Below are 17,766 nucleotides of genomic sequence, written 5' to 3' on the forward strand. Positions count from 1 at the left end.
AAGCACCCATTTTAGCAAAACTGGGAGAGGGTCCCGATAAACCCATGGCTAAGCCTTCGGCAATTTTATCGACTAGACGGGGTTTTCTTTGAAATCGGGCGCCCCCTTTTTGACTTTTGCGACGTGTTCGCCTCACGGTGCATCGTTTGCGCCCCATAGTGTTTAATATAAGCGTGGAGAAGCTAATTGAACAATCAATTGCATGTGTTCCCTTAAATAGGTTTGCCCCATCCACTCAATATAGTGTTTCATGACCTCCCAAGCGTGTTGTTGAGCCAACTGAACCGCCTGCGTCCAATGAGACCCATCCCATTGGTTGTGGTCAAAAATCTCCTAGGGATGTTGACTCATATACAGTACCTTGGGTTTGGCAAAGGCCTCATAGACTTGACGGGAATCCTGACGTGTAATGATGCTGAAAGTACACTCGATACAGTCTGGGAGAGACTAAGGCTAGGGTAGTAAACACCACCTTTTTAAGGACTGGTTTGTCCAACAGAAAGGTGTTTAATGCAGACCATTGGTGAGATCTGGCAAGGGTCATAATCTCCACCCAGTCTTGTAAAGTACCCAAGGGCCAATGACAATGACAGTACCATTGATACAACAAATAGATATGGGCTTGCGTAAAAGCCAATCCCTCTATGGCGTTTTGCTCATCCCGACGGGTTAACATGTTCAAGAATGAAAGACACAGAGTTGGGTACACACATTTATTGTAAATCATAAAAATAGCAAAAGGCGCAATGGCTTACATTGGATTGTTGACAACTTAATTCTTTTCTAGACAGCTGTGTCTTAATTAGACGTTGAATCTTTTCACCCGCACGGCGATCATTTAATACTAAATTTTGCGAGTTCCATTGCGCTAAAAAATCTTGAAAGGATTCATTCCTGGCTTTGGCTTTTAAAAACAAGAGCGCATAATGTCCACAGGTTTGACTGTCCATGGCTTGCAGGGTATGATCACTGGTAATGACTTTCCATTGCTTGAACCAAGCTTGTAACTGTGGGTTCTTGTAAGTGGATAAGGGCAAACCATAACTATCAAAGACTTCACACACTCGGTTTCGCGTCCAAATAGCTAACCAATGTTCCCCAGGTTGACCTTCGGGGTCTGTGTTTACAATGTAAGCATCACTCAAGACTCCCGTTTTGGGAAAGGTCGGTAACTTGTCCGCTGGAAACACCCCTCGAAACACTTTGTTCAAGTCAGGATCTTGTCTGGCTAAGTGGTTCAGGACCGTATCACTCAGAGCTACGAACTCCATCTTAGCTGTTGACAGAATAAAGAATTCCGCCCCACTGGTCTATTTCATAGATATTTTCATACTCGCTCCAGATCACCACGGTAATGTTGTGACCCACCGCTGCCCGGAAGTCAATTTCATAGCGGACATTGCCTGTGAGTCTGGGATTTCTGTACTCAGGGTCATCTGCATCACCTGGAACATTGTTGAACATGAACAGGGTGCAATTTTTGCCTTGTCCCCAATCCCCTGGCCGCATCATAGGTATTTTATGATGTTTGTAGGCCCCAGAGGCAGTAAGGAATCGGTCATACCCTACCAAATCTTCTGCTTTGGTTTTGCCTGTGAGTTCCAGGGATCTGTACGGGTACTCTTCGTCGTCAATCGTCTGTCGGACTCGGGTCACCCCAAACTTTTGATAGGCAAAGGGGTAGTGTTGCAGACTTCCATGGTAATTGGTGGAATTCATTAATCCTATAATGACCTTCCCAGGAATTTTGTTCACGAAAACATTGTCTTGTTCCCAACGGGTGCTATTGCCATCAAACGAATAGGTTCTGATTTCACTGCGAACCACAGGATATTGTACTTTCTTGGTTTTACTAAGGCTACGTTCTTTCTGCAGTCTGGTATACACGGAGGCATTGAGAGTGACTTTTTTCATCCAGAGAGTGACAAAGATGTCATTGTCTTCTAGGGTGGGAATCTTTTTGCCTACGGAGGTGGTCGTGTCTGGCGTTCCAAAGAGAAACAGGTTACTGTCGTTCAAATAGAGTTCTAGATCAATTTGAACTCCTGGCACCAGACATTTGCCTGTTCTGAAGACGGCCACATGAGGTTTGATCATAAAGGTATGATACGTTTTGCCTAGCAAACGGCGGGTCAAGGCCTTGAGCCCTGTTTTTCCATCCCAGTCACTGGGATTGGGCTTATCATTAGTACCAGCATTGGTAGGGGTTAATGAAGCACGCACATTCAGTTCATTGACCCATCCTTGAGCAGCCAGGGTGGTTTTTCCTTCTTCACGACTGTAATTCAACATTGTTTCTACGTAGGCTTTGTGGTGATAGGCATTGCTTTGCTCCGTCATCAATACGCCGTTGAAACTCACATTCATTTGATTAAAGAGGGTATGCCCAAAATTGTTGACACAATACACATATTTTGTGTCATTGCCATCTGAGGCAGCTGTTTCATCATCATCAAGATCTCCTGTGCCTGTCGTATTCATACGTACTTTCACTTCCAACTTGGTTTCATTTAAATCATAGTAATCTTCCGAGGAGGGGACCGTAAAGAGAATAGGTCGTCTCCCCGTATTGGCAGGTTTGAAAGGAATCCAACGTTTGGCTTCATACCGATAGTCAATGTCTGGGACGTCGAACAGATTCAATGACATGTTGACAGAGTGATGGCTTAACGTCGTCTGCGACGCCTTTTATACTGTCGACCTTTGGTGGTCCATGGATAAGTGACTTTGTGCACACGTCCTCCTTTCTGTTTAGTGCTTCTATTCGCCTTTTTTCTTAACTGACGTAGCCTCAAAGGGTCTACCCCATAGGGTTTGTAGGTGGTCATGGCCCAGGGATTCATGGGGCTAAAAATAGTGCCACCCCGTTGGTAGGGTGAATTGTAACGACCCACGGATCGTTGATGTTTCACACGGGATTGTGATTTTTGTCCACGTTGCATGATTACACGCCTAAAATGTCTTTGACGCGTTGTCGTTTCTTTTTATAGCTTTCTTTAACTTTGGTTTTGGCAAAAAGACCTACGGCTGCGGGAATTTTACGTTTTAGACCTCGTTTTAACACTTGGCTTGAGCTTTTAAAGGCCTCTGCAGCAGACGCCCCTTTTTCATACGCGTCAAGGCCATGTCCAATGGATCGAAGCAATGTGGGTCCAGCTAATTTGACCAACTCTTGTGAAAACCCTTTTCCTTTCAGAGTGGGGGTGTGATATCGTGTGAGTGACCCACCCAACATGATGAACGACTGTGTCATCAGAGAGGAGAGGGTTCTTTTATACTCGTCGAAACCCTAGGGTCACGAGTGTTTTGCCTGTAGGTAGGACCAACAAGGATCCACGAGGTGTAGCGAGGGACACTTCAATGATTTCCACTCGTTTGCTACGCAGTCGAATCCATTCGCGATGAAGGGGTTCTACCGTAGCTCGGCCCTGACCCCGACGTTCCAATTCCACTTTTCTCAACAACGAATGTTTTTGGGTCCCAACGATGGTCGATTCGACCACATCGCAATACAACATCACCGTTTGTTTGATGGTTCCCACATGTGTATTAAACAAGGCATTTAAGTTTAGGAATTGCCAATCGACGTAGCGGGTGAGATACATATACTGCTTTCCTTCCTCGGTCTTGACTTTGAATAACTCATTCCCTCCCATTAAATCGTGTGGTTTAATCCCCACAAAGTGTTCTCCTAACCACTGATACCTTTGATTGGTTCTCGTAGGAAGTGTGGTATCATTATAGGTGTTGGTGGGTAATGCATAGTCTAAATTGGGTCCTAATTGATACTTGTCGTTCTTGTCTTTGGTAAGGAGACCAAACTTTTGAGCAAAGTCGACTTGAAACCCAACGGTTGATAATGGTTGCACTTTATTGGCCGCATCGCGAGCATAGACATCTTGAGGAGGGACCGCTTTTAAAACCAGCGTGTCTTGTTTCCATTCAAACGTGGGTTTCCAAGTGGATTTCAAGGATACAGTGGCTGCATCCTTTTTGGCTGTTTTCCAAGTGACTGAGGTGGTCGTCACATCTTTCATCATGGTTTGATCCATGTGGGTGATAATATTATGCTATAATTGAATACCTGAGGTGACCGGAAAATCGTTTCCCATCACGTCCTTTAAGGTCACCTCTTTGTCTTTGGCTTTAAAGTCCACCAACCATGAATTATCCGCTGCTTGGTGACGTTGGGTGAATGTATAACGATATTTGATTAACCCTATATCCTGATTAGAGGAAAGAACGGTGGGACTATGTCCCTCGTCAGCCACGGAGACACTCCATAAACTCGCTTGCCAAGTGTCTCCCGGTAAATTCAATATGGTGGGTAAACGGACTTTAAAATTGTTGTTTTTATTGTTGGGAAATTCATCAGTGGGATCACTGATGAGAGTGATACGAAATTCATTCATAGTACTTGCAAGTCTTTTTTCCAAATCCAACTGTTATACTGTTTGGGCCACCCTTTCCACGCAACAAACACTTGATTTCCTTTTCGTTTTAACACTTTTTCCACCCGAAATAATGCCTCCTCGGGGAGTAAAACCTTTTGGACGTCTTCTTCATAAAATGTGCCTTTTATAGGCGTCCCATTCCATTCTGTGAGGGTGTAGGTGACAACGGGGCGGATGGTTGAAATCCCATGGACTAAAAAGACTTCTTCTGTCCAACCAGGCAAATACCCTTTTTGAAACACCCGATGTTTTTTGTTTAACCGTACTTTATCTCCCACACGCAGTTTCGGACGAGCCCGTTTGCGTAACCGTTTTTTATACAATCGATTCCAAATCAAATATTCATTGTCCGGGGTCACATGAGCAGGTTTTTCTTGAATACTGGAATGAACGGTGTGATTATATTGCTCCACGATGAGGGGAAGGGCTTTCAAGTAGGTGAGGGTATTGGCAGCAGTAAAATAGCGATACAGTTTGGTTTTTAACGTTTTAATCAACACTTCCGCTAAAGCGGCTTTTGTATCCCCTTGAGTGGAAAAATGGTCTACTTGGTGTTTTTTAAAAAAGGCTTGCACCTTAGCGTTCATGAACTCTGTCCCGTCGTCTGATTGCATCCGATGAGGTTGTCTGGGGTTAGCTTGTTTCCATAACGTCTGTAACGCTTGCACCATCACCGCACCTGTTTTGTTTTTTATGGGAATGGCCCAGGCATATTTGGACAGGACATCCACCACGGTTAAAATGTACCGGTGACCTTTATTCCATGTGGCCAATTTCTAGACGTCCATCAGATCCATCACCCACTGTTGATCGACTTTAAAGACCATGACGGATAAGGTAGGAAAATGGCGACGTCGGGGCTTTTGTAACGTGTAACTCAACAAAGTTTGTAAGACTTGACGGGCTTTGGATTGAGTGAGTCCATGGGCTTTGGCAAATTTAGCCACACCTCCTAACGAGCCAGGTTGGGAAGGATCGACATAGGCGTTCGACAGTTTTTGCGGCATGATACATGAACCACTGTGCTAACAAATAGGACAATGAATACGTCCTTGACGAATAGTATGTCTTTAAATAGTGGAAAATCCAAGACCCCTGAGTGGGAAAATGACGATGCAACCATGTCATGTAAATAGCGTAACGACCCCAACTGCGATGGGTGTCCATCATATACTCAAATAAGGCAATAGGTGCACAGCGCTCTTCTGGAATGGGCCTGTCTTGGGCTAGTTTTTGACAAATCCACATAGTGCATCTATACTCTAAGGTGTTCATGGTGAACAATGATATCTATGAGGAGGTGGCTGTGCTTTATACTTCAAAAAAGTTTTTGGCATACCCTTCCGTTCCAATACATGAAGGACATGGTATGGCCAAAATGGTATCACCGGGTTGTTTTGAATCAAGATATCGTTGACACTTTGGACAGAGCAACTCGTACCGCAATTGAGCATTATCTGTTTGTAATGCAGCTATTTCCCCTTTCATGTCTTCAATTTGTTTATCTCGGACCTGTAAAAGGGCTCGGAGTTGTTTCAATTCCACTTCACAATCATGCCAAGCCTGGGTCATTTCTAACAAGCGCCTAGCTGTCATGATGAACTAACAATGAACGCCTTAGGGTAAAACGTGTGGCTTTATAACCCAAACCCTAACCCCGTGGTAGTAGAGGATAATGGGGGTTCTGGGACAAGAATACCCTCATACAATAATATAACCCTAACCTTAACCCTAACCCCAAGGGACTAGGGTTTAACCCTAACCTCATTAGCATTTTAACCCTAACCCTAACCTTAACCCTAACCCCAAGGGACTAGGGTTTAACCCTAACCTCATTAGCATTTTAACCCTAACCCTAACCCTAACCCTTACAACAGAACAAACAAAAATATGAAGAGTTTAAAGGGTGTTTTATTCTTAAAAATTAACACATCTTATAGTAGGACCTTCGTTGAGGTCTTTTTGGTGCAAATCTACTAAATGTTGAAAAAAACGTTCTTGGGCTGGGGTTAACGGTAATCCTTGTTGGTTTCGTTTACGGCAATACGACGCCAAACTGCACACTTTTTCCGGCAAGTCACCAAAGGGCCAGGGTCCCTTCACAAACTCAGCCATGGCTTTTTCGTTTTGAGGCCAAAATCCTGTGACGGGTTTGCACTGCTGATGACAGGCTTGCAAATACTTTTCATCTGCAGGGGATAGGCTTTTGCCTTGATTTTTCCTCTTTTGCAAATAGGACGCTAAACTGGCATCACTAGGAGGTAAGCTTCCAAAGGTCTTCGACACAGAGGTTTGAAACTCGTTGTTGGCCATGGCATTGATGTCATCCCATTGGTCTCGTTTCTTGACTACCTCCGCTATCTCAGGACTCCAATGAAAGGTACTTGGCAGGGGTATCGTATAAGGATTGACACTTGTTTTTTTTGGCTTGGATCTCTTTCCATCCCTCGGTTTTTTTGTAGGCTTTGGCAATCTCAGGGCTAGCAAAAAGCGTACTTGCCTTCCAAGGATTAACACTTTTTTTAGCTTCTCGTTGCTCATGTTGTCGTTTGGCAGATTCTGCAAACTGATTGAACCAGGCTTGGTCGGATTGCTGCTTTTTCCACTGCTCGACATTTTGCTCTGCTTGTTGCATCCACTCTCGATTGTCTTTAGTGAAGGATTTGAGGGGTCTTGGTTTGTAGGTTTTTCGCAGCCAGTCTGGCATGGGATCAGAAGGCAATGGATACAGCGGTGTATGGGTCCATTGAAAATACTTGCAACGAGCGTCTTGAGCGGAGCCACCACAGGTAAGAAACACTTTGTTGAGATTTTTGGCAGTTTTACTTAACCGCATCTTGGGCAGCTTTTGGCAATAACACGTTAAGTTACCCCATTTGGCACGGACAATTTTGACTTTTTTCTTATCTTCGTCTTTCCCATAATACGAGGGACAGGGTTTCTCTTGATCCCCAAATACTAGGAGAAACTCGGTGGTTAATGGTTCATTCCCATGGAAGTTCATGATGATAACTGATCATGGCTCAACACACGCCGTGTATTTAACAAAACCCCTTTGACGTCAATCCCTCCCTAGGGAGCGGGCAAGTCTGGGCCATGACGTCAATGATTCTCCCCAGGGAAAGGGCAAGACATGACAAACAACATGCACTCACGTAGCAAAAAACAACTTTAATGAATCACACACGTTTTTACAATGCTTTAAGGAAATTGAAATCCTCCCTCGGTTTTCTGCTTTTTCTCCAGGCTCATCCTGTCACTGACCATGTCCGCCAGTCGTTTCTTTAGGGCTTTTCGGGTGGCTGTCTTGGGTACATAGTTGGGTTTGGGGGGCTCATGGATCCACTGAAAATACCCACATCTTGCTTCTCGAGGTTTGGGACAGCCTAGGAAGACTTTGTGCATGTTTCTGGGTGTTTGACTCAACTGCAATGTGGGCACTAATCCACAACGACAGCTAAGGGTTCCCCACTGATTGAATATTTTGCTGTGTATCTCGTTACACAAGGCTTCCGCTACAATCTGCTTGTTCTGCATACTTCCAAAAAAGACCGGGCAGGCATAACACAGGGCTAGTCCTTGGTTAGGAAGGACAAAGTTGGTATGCAGAGGTTTGTTTTCATCTTCCAAATACTCCAGCATGTTAGCCATTTGCTCTGGTTCCTCCACGGGCCACCATTCCACGGTTCGACCATCTTGGATCCCTGCTACTGCCTCTTCCAACATTTTCACAGGCGCTAGGTCAGGTTGTGTTTCCATAGAGCTTGGACCATTGAACATTTCATCTAGCATCATCTCTTCATAGCTTGGGAGAGACGGTCTAGGATACTCTTCTATGTTTCCTGCTAATGACGGACCAGGCATGAGAAGGTTGGTGGGCACTGTGGGCTGAGGAGGGATGACTCGCAGTTCATCTCCAGCATACGGTGGATCCTCGATCACTTCTTTAGGGTTGACTGTTTTCTTGTTTTTCTTGCCTTTTGGACGTTTGTTGCTTCCTTGAATTAGTACTTGAGGTTGAATCATTCGTTTTTCCAACTTTGCCATCTTGGGGTCGTCAGGACGAGTTATGGACTTCTCATCAGGGGAACCAAATATAGCGCTCATGGTATTCTGAAGTTCAGACATTAGGCTTCGTTGGTGAACGGTCGGTTCTTGAAATTTGCACATAATGACTTTTTTTCACTTGAACACATTACTTTATTGAGCATTTGGGTCCTAAGGACATTGGGTCATGACGTCAATCCCTCCCTGGGGAGCGGGCAAGTCTAGGCCATGACGTCAATACCTTGTTTACGCTTAGGTGGATGACGTAAATCTAGTCACGTTCGCGTTCCTTTTAATTAGCATGACTCTACCCAGAGACTTCATTTACTCTCCAAGTATGGAGACTATTGGAGTTGTTGCTTTCTGTCACGGTTTTAAAATCACCGATGAGTTTTTTCTCTATCGAGAAATTGGTTTATGTAGCCGAGATGGATATCATCATCTTTTGTTGTCTTATTCTCCTGGACATGACTTGTCTGCTTTTTCCAATGAGACCCAAATGAGTATTGATGAGCAAATGAAGTACGATCATGGACTAACCTTTGACGACACATCTGGACGAGATCAGAATTTGGTTGCTGCCGATGTCAAACAATGGTACAAGACTCATTGTCCCTCCGATTCCCCTGCTGTGGGTTTGCTAGATGTTACTCCACCGCTGAAAAAGCTGTTTCAAGCCATGGATATCCCTACTGTGGACCTTCCCATCGGTTTAAACGAGACCCATGAACTGCCTATAGGTACCACGAATGTCATGTCACCTAGTGATTTTATACATTGGTGTAGAAATCACAGTGATGGGAAGCGTCCTGTTTGGCATGATTATTGTGCTCGCGTGCTGGTGTGTAAGCTCAGTTGGTGGTTACGCAAAACCTTGCACGTCAAACCCTCGGTCGAAGAAGTCAATGCTCAGCGTGTTTTGTGGCAAAAGCGTTGTGACGAATTGTTGGAATGGATTCTATGTGACTATTGCATTCAAGAAAAAGATGATGCTTTTGCCAAGGGGTTAGGATTAGATTGGGTGCCTGACAATTGCGATGGCAAATGTAAAATAGTGCAGTACATTTTTGAAAGAGAAATAACAGACCCTAGATGGGATTTTTCTTATGAGGATGAATTACCCGAATGTATGCGAAAATTGGCGATAAAAGTGTGATGTGTAATACAATTTCATTTGACCACCATGACTCAACCGAGTGACATTGTCTACCCTGTTTTTCAAAAAGAAGTTAGAAGAGTCCCAAAGGAAATACATTAGGGTGGACAAGTCAGTGAAGCGTGAACTGTCGATATAAGCAAGTGATGTTGTCGACTCACCATCAGTGATGACTGACAACGTGTGGTTTACTATTGTGGGAGAAGCTGTGATTTTTTGCGCTAGTTTAGTTCAGAAAATCAAGACGTTAAAGCAGCAACTTCAATCTGCCCAGGAGGAATTGACAAGACTCAAAGCCGTTCTCAAAGACCTGGAAGAACGACATGGCTACGACACCGTGCACTAAGATGGACACGTTGTTGAAAAAACTAGATCCTGGAAACTTTTCCAACTACAAAGAGTTTATCCGCGCTTTGCTCATTGAAGCCTTGGCTAATACAGAGTTTATCTTTGACGAGTTGAATTACAATCTCTATGCGCTGAACAAAGAGATTTTTAATCAACTGAACAAAGAAACGACCGCCTTTTTTAAATTCTTGAACAGACAACCCGATGTGGATTATAAAATGAAGGAGTGACCTGCTTGAGTTCCATTCAACACTGCCTTTTTCTGGAAGGAACATGGACACCCTTTTCAACTCTATCTTTATCTTTTATCTCTATCGACTTTGTTTTACCTGTACAGATATTCATTCCACCTTGTCACCCAAGAAGCAAATACCTGTCTCCATTAACTCATTCACAGTTGGGAGAAGCCATTCCGATCACGAAGCAAGTGTCTGCTCGATTGAACAAACCTTTGAGCAATCCCATCAGCTTACAATACATTCACCGAAATTATCATGTGGTGAAACAAGCCGAAATGGTACTGGCTTTTACAAGCTTTCAACCTGAAAGTAACTTATGCTTTGGAGGTACCGGTTGGGCAGTGGAAATGGCCAAACTTGTCAAGAAAATCCTGTACGTGTACGATGTGGAACGCAACATTTGGTTCTGGCACAATCACCAGCAAGATTTATTCTACGCCTGTGATCAGATGTCTGAAGAACAGTTTGCTTTACCCACCTTTCTACCCAAAACGGCCATTGTGGGGATCAGAAACATTTACGATTTTCCAGACGCTTTATTAGAACTTCAAGATACCTTTAAACGTAGTCTCAATATACCTGTATAAAGTTTCTCATTTTTACACAGATTCTGTCACTTGGTCCCGGTAGTATAATGGTTAGTATCTCTGCCTGTCATGCGGAAGATCGGGGTTCGATTCCCAGCCGAGACGTTGTTTTTTAATAAAGTGTGATATTTTTACTCTCATTCTTTGTGGTGGTCTCGATTGTATAGTGGTTAGTACGTCTGTTTGTGGCACAGAAAGCTCGGGTTCGAATCCCGATCGGGACCTTCTTTTCAGCCTTGATCATTTCTCAAGGTTGGAAAGACCTTTTTATTTTTTCTTCATTTATCACCGGGAACGCAGTAGTACATTGTATTACTGTTAGTACCGGGTCCGCCCTTTAGATCCCAAAGTTGTCAGTTTGATTCTCCTTTTTCACTTCTTTTTCCTATTTTTGCAACTGTGCATGCGCCCTGCTGTTCTATTTAGGTCCTACAAATCCAATCTTGAGGATAATACTAAGGAGTAAAATCCAGACTCATTAATGAATGTATAATATTTCCCTCTGGTGTCATTTTGTTGAGGGGGCGTTTCACCCCCCAAACATTTGGGGTGTTTTGTTGGCGCTCCGTTTTGGGTACGGCAACAAATTAGCTGTTTATCCTCATCATCAACATGATCCCATACGGCTTTTCTTGTATTACTATAATCAAGGATCTGAGCAATATCTTTTCCTCGGAACCAAACATTTTGCTTATCATCAATATATGATCTCAGCTCAATTTCTAAATCTTCATTAACAAACTTTTTTTCAATCATACTTATCATATATATAGGTTACATAAAAAACATCATCATTCAGACCATATTATATGATAAGAATGATCGATTAAAAAGTTTGCTAGGCCTGAGGTGCCGTTTCAGCACATTAGACCTGAGGGGGTAGAAACGACCCCTCAGCTTTTTGAATCTGACCCGGCGTTTCACCGGGGTAGGCTTTTGGGGATTTTTGTTGATGTAACGAATCGTTACCCCAATAAATTAACTGTTTATGGTTATCCTTATTCATTCTCCTCTTCTTCCTCTGTTTCAAAGATTGCACCTAAGACGCCGGTTAATGTCGTCTCAGCTGATTGCAGCTTTTTGGAGATTAATTTCTTGTGGTATAATGTCGCAATCTCTTCTTCCAATTTTTGGATTTTTAATAGCGAATAGTGCATTAAGCTCAGTTTCCTTACTCTGGATTTTAGTATCAAGTTTTCTTATGTGATCGTCCATATATACTATTAGTAAGATAATTTTTGCAGGTTGCTTAGTGGAATCCAACTTTTAAAGTCGTCACTATAGCCCAACCATTTTACCAGAGCTTGTTTCTTCTTATAATCCCTCCGAATGACCTTTTCAATGCGGAATACGTCCTGTTTTGCTGGAAGTAATTCAGGCTCATAAAAGCTGCCTTGTATTTCTTCATTATTGAGATCCTTTAATCTGTATGTGATTGGGTTTGTGAATTGGATTTTATCGATCAGGAATATCTCCTCTGTCCAGTTAGGTGTGTACCCTTTATCGAATACCTTTCTCTTGTATTTACTAATCCTAACTTTATCGCCAACCTTGAATTTGGGCTTAGATGACAACTGCTTCATATCACCATATAGATTGTAATATACAGCATTTTCATTCTTCATCTTACTAGCTTCCACAGGAGTCATTTTAATGGAACTGTATTTGGTGTTATTATACTGCTTCAATATTTTTGGTAGTATGTCAAGATATTGGGTATTACCCTGGACAGTAAACGGTTTCCACATTTTGGTTTTAATTGTACGGTTCCATCTTTCACATACACTAGATTTTTCCTCATTCTCGGTTGAATATAGTGTTATACCATTCTTTTCCAACAGTTCTTTTATATTTTTATTATAATACTCTTTCCCATTATCAGTCCAAAGATATTGTGGTTTACGGCCCTCTTTGAAGATGGCTTTGAATGCTTCTGTGACAGTTTCCCCTTTCTTATCCTTCAGTGGGACAATCCAGCCATATTTGGAGAATAGATCTAGAACCATGAGAAGATATCTATATAACCTTTGTTTCATTTGCTGAATTGTTGCATCTCAACCAGATCTGAGCACCAAATTTTGTCAATACTGGTTGTAATAACACGCCGCCGAGTAAAGTTGCGTTTTATTGGTTTATGTAATTCGTCCGCTAATTGTTGTTGCCAATTGTTACCCGACGGCTTTTCTAGTTTAAACCAAGTCCGAGTTTCTGTTTTGTGTTTATTAGATTTCTAGCTAACCAGTGTCCCCATTGTCGTTCATTATAAGGAATGGCGTCTAATGATTTTACCATTTTACGGTCAGTTTTATTTTTGCACTTTCGGTTATCACCACAAACACTATAATCAACATCATGTTGCATGGCCAGAACAACGGCATCGGTTGGCCCAGTTGGTTGATCATAAATTTCTAATATTTCACCAGTTTCTGGATTGTATCTGACTTGATTTTCGAGATCGTTGTAAGGGCCTGTATACCGATGTCCTGGTAAAGTCCATCCACCTGCGGGTCTTGGTAATTTACCAATCTGCTTGTGGATATCTATAGCACCTCCATCCAAATCTTTCCTGTTAGTTTTGTAGTTTTTCTTTGGTCGTATTTTGGTTGATAATTGCATGGTTAAGAGCTTGAGAACCGACATTCTGGATCATTGGATTTAATTTATCCAAAGCATAATCTATAGCTTTTTCCTGTAACTTTTTATCACGTAATGCTTCTGACCCGTAATATCTGCCCATCTCAAGGGTCTTTTTGGCCATATATGGTAGGGCATGATGTACAAACCCATCAAGAGCAGTACTAGCTACTGTGTCCATTATGCCTGCCCCTAGGACAGGCTGACCTAGTTTCCCTTCTTGACAAACTTAAACTTTTTTATTCCGCATTCGGCACAAGTGCACCAAAACATGAGTCTACCATTCTTGGCAGTTTTATAACCCGAAGGTTCTACACATTCTGTTTGCTTTTTCTGTTTTACACAATAAGATTTCACCATTATTATATATTTATGTTATATAATTATTGTCTAATCACTATCTGGAACATAAGTTTCATGGCTGCTATCTCAGTTATTATGTGGCTGAGTCCTCGAGCGGGCAACAGTTCGGGATTTCTTGCGTTGGTCCCGCAAGAAAAAGTTCTTTTTTGGGGCATGTAAAAAATCCTTTATTTACCAAGCGTCAGGTCAAGATTGCTGGATATTGGCCTCGTTACTTTTTGCGTTTTTATTGGCCTCGACTCGGTCCATAAATACGCAGAAAATAACTTGACCAATATTTAGCCATTGAACGAAAAAGCGTGGTCAATAACGCATATGCAATACGTTTTACGGGTTGATTACCATCTGTTTTCTTCACCTGAGTTCGTGTTAGATACCTTAATAAATAGACACCTAGAGTTTTCGGGAGCCTCTTTTCTGCCTGAAACTCAGTCGTAAAGGTAAGTTTTGATCCCTATAATTTTCGCATCATTAGACTTTCAGCTAGGAAATCCGAACAGATGAAAAATATTTAGGGGATAAAAATATGCCTATATCTACCGTTTAAATACTAAAATACGTTCAACAATGCTATGTTTAAGTGGTTTTGAACTATGTTCTCGTTGGGCGCCCCTGCTAATTACTTTATCAATATACAATTCATAAAATATATTTCAGCTTGTTTTGATGTTCGTGACAAATTATTATCAAAGTAACGTAATTGCCCTGTGTTGTAACATAGCCTTTGCAATACTGTATGTGCTTGTATGGTCATGCAAATAAAGCTCGTTGTTGTTGTTGTCGTCGCTGAGGCTTGTAAACAATCTGGTTCGCATCACGCAATTGTCAAGCTTCAACGCTGACACGCATGCTCACAGCGTGACCCGTCAAAAAGCGCGCGTTACCTCCTGAAACAGTTTACCGGTGAGCGGTGTCCTTCAAAATGTCTTTTAACTCAACTAAAGCCTTAGAAATTGCCCAGTATTTTACAAAAGACATTGAAGACCCTGTCAACCTGATTCCGGTGTTATTGGTGTTATTCTGTTTCATTTGGAGTGGTTTTCCGCGCGGTAAACATTCAGCTTTAGCATAGTGGGCGCTCTTTAATGGCTGCATAATCCATTGCTGGATGGACGGGTAAGATCAGATCTAACGTTGTGATCTTAACGCTAGTTTGATGTCTGAGTAGTGTATTGAAAGTTTTTTAGTTGATAGGTCTAAATTGCCTCCGAGATTTGATCTGAGGTACATCTCAGAGATGGGCGCCATTAACATAAGCTTAGGTCTTAAGCTAAAAGCTTACTTAAACTCATTGTTATTGCAGTATTTGAGGTATAAGCGCAGGATAGAGGGGTGCCAAGAAAAAGGAATAAAATCTCTTCTTTAGAAAATCTCAAATTCAGGGCCCCGAGGCTCGAGGATGCAGCCAAGGGAAGTTTGGGTGAAGCCGCTCATGACAAAACTCCTTCATTTCGCTCCCCTTTTTCAGACAATAGACCTTTTAAGGGGGACATTTGGGGGTACCCAACACCGAAATACCGAAAGAAATATTGGCAAATACCGAAATACTGTGTCAAAAATCGATGAAATAGTGATACCGCATTTATGATCGGCCACGTTTATGCATCAGTCAATTCCAGCTGCGCCTAGCCTAGCCCCCCCCCCCCGGGCTGACCCCCGGGCATTAGCTTTTTTTTGCCTTGGATGGCAAATTCCCGGGGGTGCAGACTCTTGAGCTGTCCTCCGTTAACGCTGCAAATTTTTTCGTTGATCGCACAGTCGAATAGTGCCTTTTTAAGCATTTTAATGAGCGATTTTTTGTTTCAATTAACGTCTTCCTTTGTAATAGTGCTAGGATTCTCATAAGACTTCACGCCACGACGATACGCACCAGTTTATAATTTTAGTACTTATGTAGAATTATTGACCTTAAAATTAATAGAGCGCTGTAAAGTTATATGTTTTGAATAGTTTTATAAATATGAAAAGATGCTTTCAAATAATATCAACAGAAGTTTGATTCAGTAACCAAAAAATGTTGATTCACATCGATAGTTCACGATTTCGCTACGTAATTCTGGTTTGATAAGCAATGAAGAAATGCATGCATAAAATCAAGAACATGCCTTTGTAACCCTCTTCAATAATTGTTTCCTGCCCTTGACAGATGAGCTAATCTGCTTTCTTTCCCAGTAAAATCCTCTGTGTAGGTATATTCTGATAGAAAACCGCGTGCGAGAGACTGTTCACAGTCCCCAATTTTTTCGTGAGATCGTTTAGATATACCAGTACCGCGCCAAGGGGGCGGGCGTCGGGGATTATAGCTCTAGCGGGGGTGGGAGAAAAATAGAGGGACTCTAATAACATCACTGCAGCTCGCATTCAAGGAGCGCATTGTACCAGCAATGCAGGCGTTTGATTGGTCATTAGACAATAGATGTTAATTTGCATTGCAATAAGTGTAGTTTAAGTTGCCGACACTGACAAGTCGGCGTTTCTATAAAACGTACACTTTCATACCATAAGGCACATCTTGCACAAACACACGAAGGATTTTTGGTATTTTGATTAGAAAAATGTTTTCTTGTGTATGTTTGCCGATTTTATTTCCACGAATGGCCTAGAAACATTATAAAATCACTGTTTCGAAAGGAGATATCAATGCTAAATGTATCTGGCATGTTTTTCATCACCAGCGGACTTTCTTAATTAGTGAATGGTAAAAAGCGTGAAATTCCTGTCATGTCTCCTGAACGCGAGCTGCAGTTATGTTATTACAGTCCCTCTATTTTTCTCGCCTCCTCCCAAACCGCCCCCGCCCCCTAAGTAGTTTTGACACTCATGCAAGATAGCAGCCCATAACGCAAAGCACTTGATCTCGATGGTCTTACGGAAAAATAAGGGACTGTGAACAGTCTAGCATGCATGTCAAAAGCTTGGGAATGGCCCCGGGGTTGGCAAATGCCCGGTCCCCGGGCAGCACAAAATTTGCAAATGCCCCACTCCCAGGACTGGGGGGGGGGGGGTGGGGGGGTTGGCTGGGCGCAGCTGGAATTGACTGATGCATCACTTAAAGCTGTATCCATCTTGCGTGTATGTTTAACATTGCGAGAAAACATGAGAAGACCACCACTATTTGCCTTGGACCAATGTGACTTCGCTGAAGTTGTGCATCAAGCTTATCTTTGACCATTAAAATGAAGGATGTTGAAGGTGCAACAAAAGGATCATGGGTCGACATGTGTGATTTTTGTTGTTTTTATATGGGCAATTTAAGGATTTATACGTACCTTATTCCTCCCGTTTTTTTTCTCCATTTTTATTTTGCCATTATTGTGAGGAATCATTTGTGAAGGAGTGCCTTTTGAGTGATGCTTGTCTGTGATGAAGCCAATAGAGTAACATTAATAGTAAATTATAGTTTAAAATATTGATAAAGTTTTCTTGTTTATTAATTCAGGGTGGTCGGTACCTGTGCCCGAGGACCAAAGTGGATGTTCATTGAATATGGCAAACTAGATGCTCGTTACTGGCCAACTAAGGATCCTCTAGTCATGTCAATTTCATTTTTGGAACTGGGTGTAATGGGCCCTCTTTGTCTGAAGAATAACAAAAATTAGTTCACTTATGTCACTTTAACTATCATTTTACTTTAAACCTTTCGGTGCAAGCCAACCTCGTCCCCAGGGCTTTTCCCTTAAAAAAATGTACAGCAGTTTCTCTTTCTTCTAATTAGCTTATCGTGCAAAACGCGCAAGCCACACAAATGACCACGCGCCTGACTCTAATTTCAAAACAACGCCAAAGATCACATTCATGCGAACACGTAGTACCATTGGACTGAGTGATTTTCTTTCAATGTGTTTCTTCTCATTGAAGTTCTTTTTCTTTCAAGATCTCCTTTAGTGGTCCAGGAAAATCATATCCAAATATCTTGAAGTCGAGCTCGTAAAACTTCC

General features: G+C 42.3%; 2 protein-coding genes and 1 non-coding gene across 3 annotated transcripts in view; 1 reads left to right on the plus strand and 2 right to left on the minus strand.

The window, feature by feature from the left end:
• Positions 1 to 1,272: 1,272 nt before the first annotated feature.
• LOC140941940 (uncharacterized protein F54H12.2-like) lies at positions 1,273 to 2,649 on the minus strand. Its single transcript, XM_073390943.1, has one exon. The coding sequence runs from the start codon at positions 2,647 to 2,649 to the stop codon at positions 1,273 to 1,275; it is 1,377 nt and encodes a 458-aa protein (XP_073247044.1).
• An 8,334-nt stretch (positions 2,650 to 10,983) lies between these two features.
• Trnah-gug (transfer RNA histidin (anticodon GUG)) lies at positions 10,984 to 11,055 on the plus strand. Its single transcript has one exon. It is a non-coding gene; the product is annotated as a tRNA-His (tRNA).
• Positions 11,056 to 17,654: 6,599 nt separating this feature from the next.
• LOC140942330 (carbohydrate sulfotransferase 10-like) overlaps positions 17,655 to 17,766 on the minus strand; it is a 10,029-nt gene continuing 9,917 nt past the window's right edge. The window contains exon 2 of the mRNA XM_073391289.1: positions 17,655 to 17,766. This exon is cut by the window's right edge and continues 720 nt beyond it. Coding sequence (XP_073247390.1) covers positions 17,678 to 17,766 — 89 coding nt within the window. The 3' untranslated portion in view covers positions 17,655 to 17,677.

This window comes from Porites lutea, chromosome 6 (genome assembly GCF_958299795.1).
Source record: "Porites lutea chromosome 6, jaPorLute2.1, whole genome shotgun sequence".
Lineage (NCBI taxonomy): Eukaryota > Metazoa > Cnidaria > Anthozoa > Scleractinia > Poritidae > Porites > Porites lutea.

Coding starts and splice junctions, on each gene's coding strand:
- LOC140941940 (XM_073390943.1), bottom strand. CDS start 2,649: ATGTCATTGAATCTGTTCGACGTCCCAGACATTGACTATCGGTATGAA.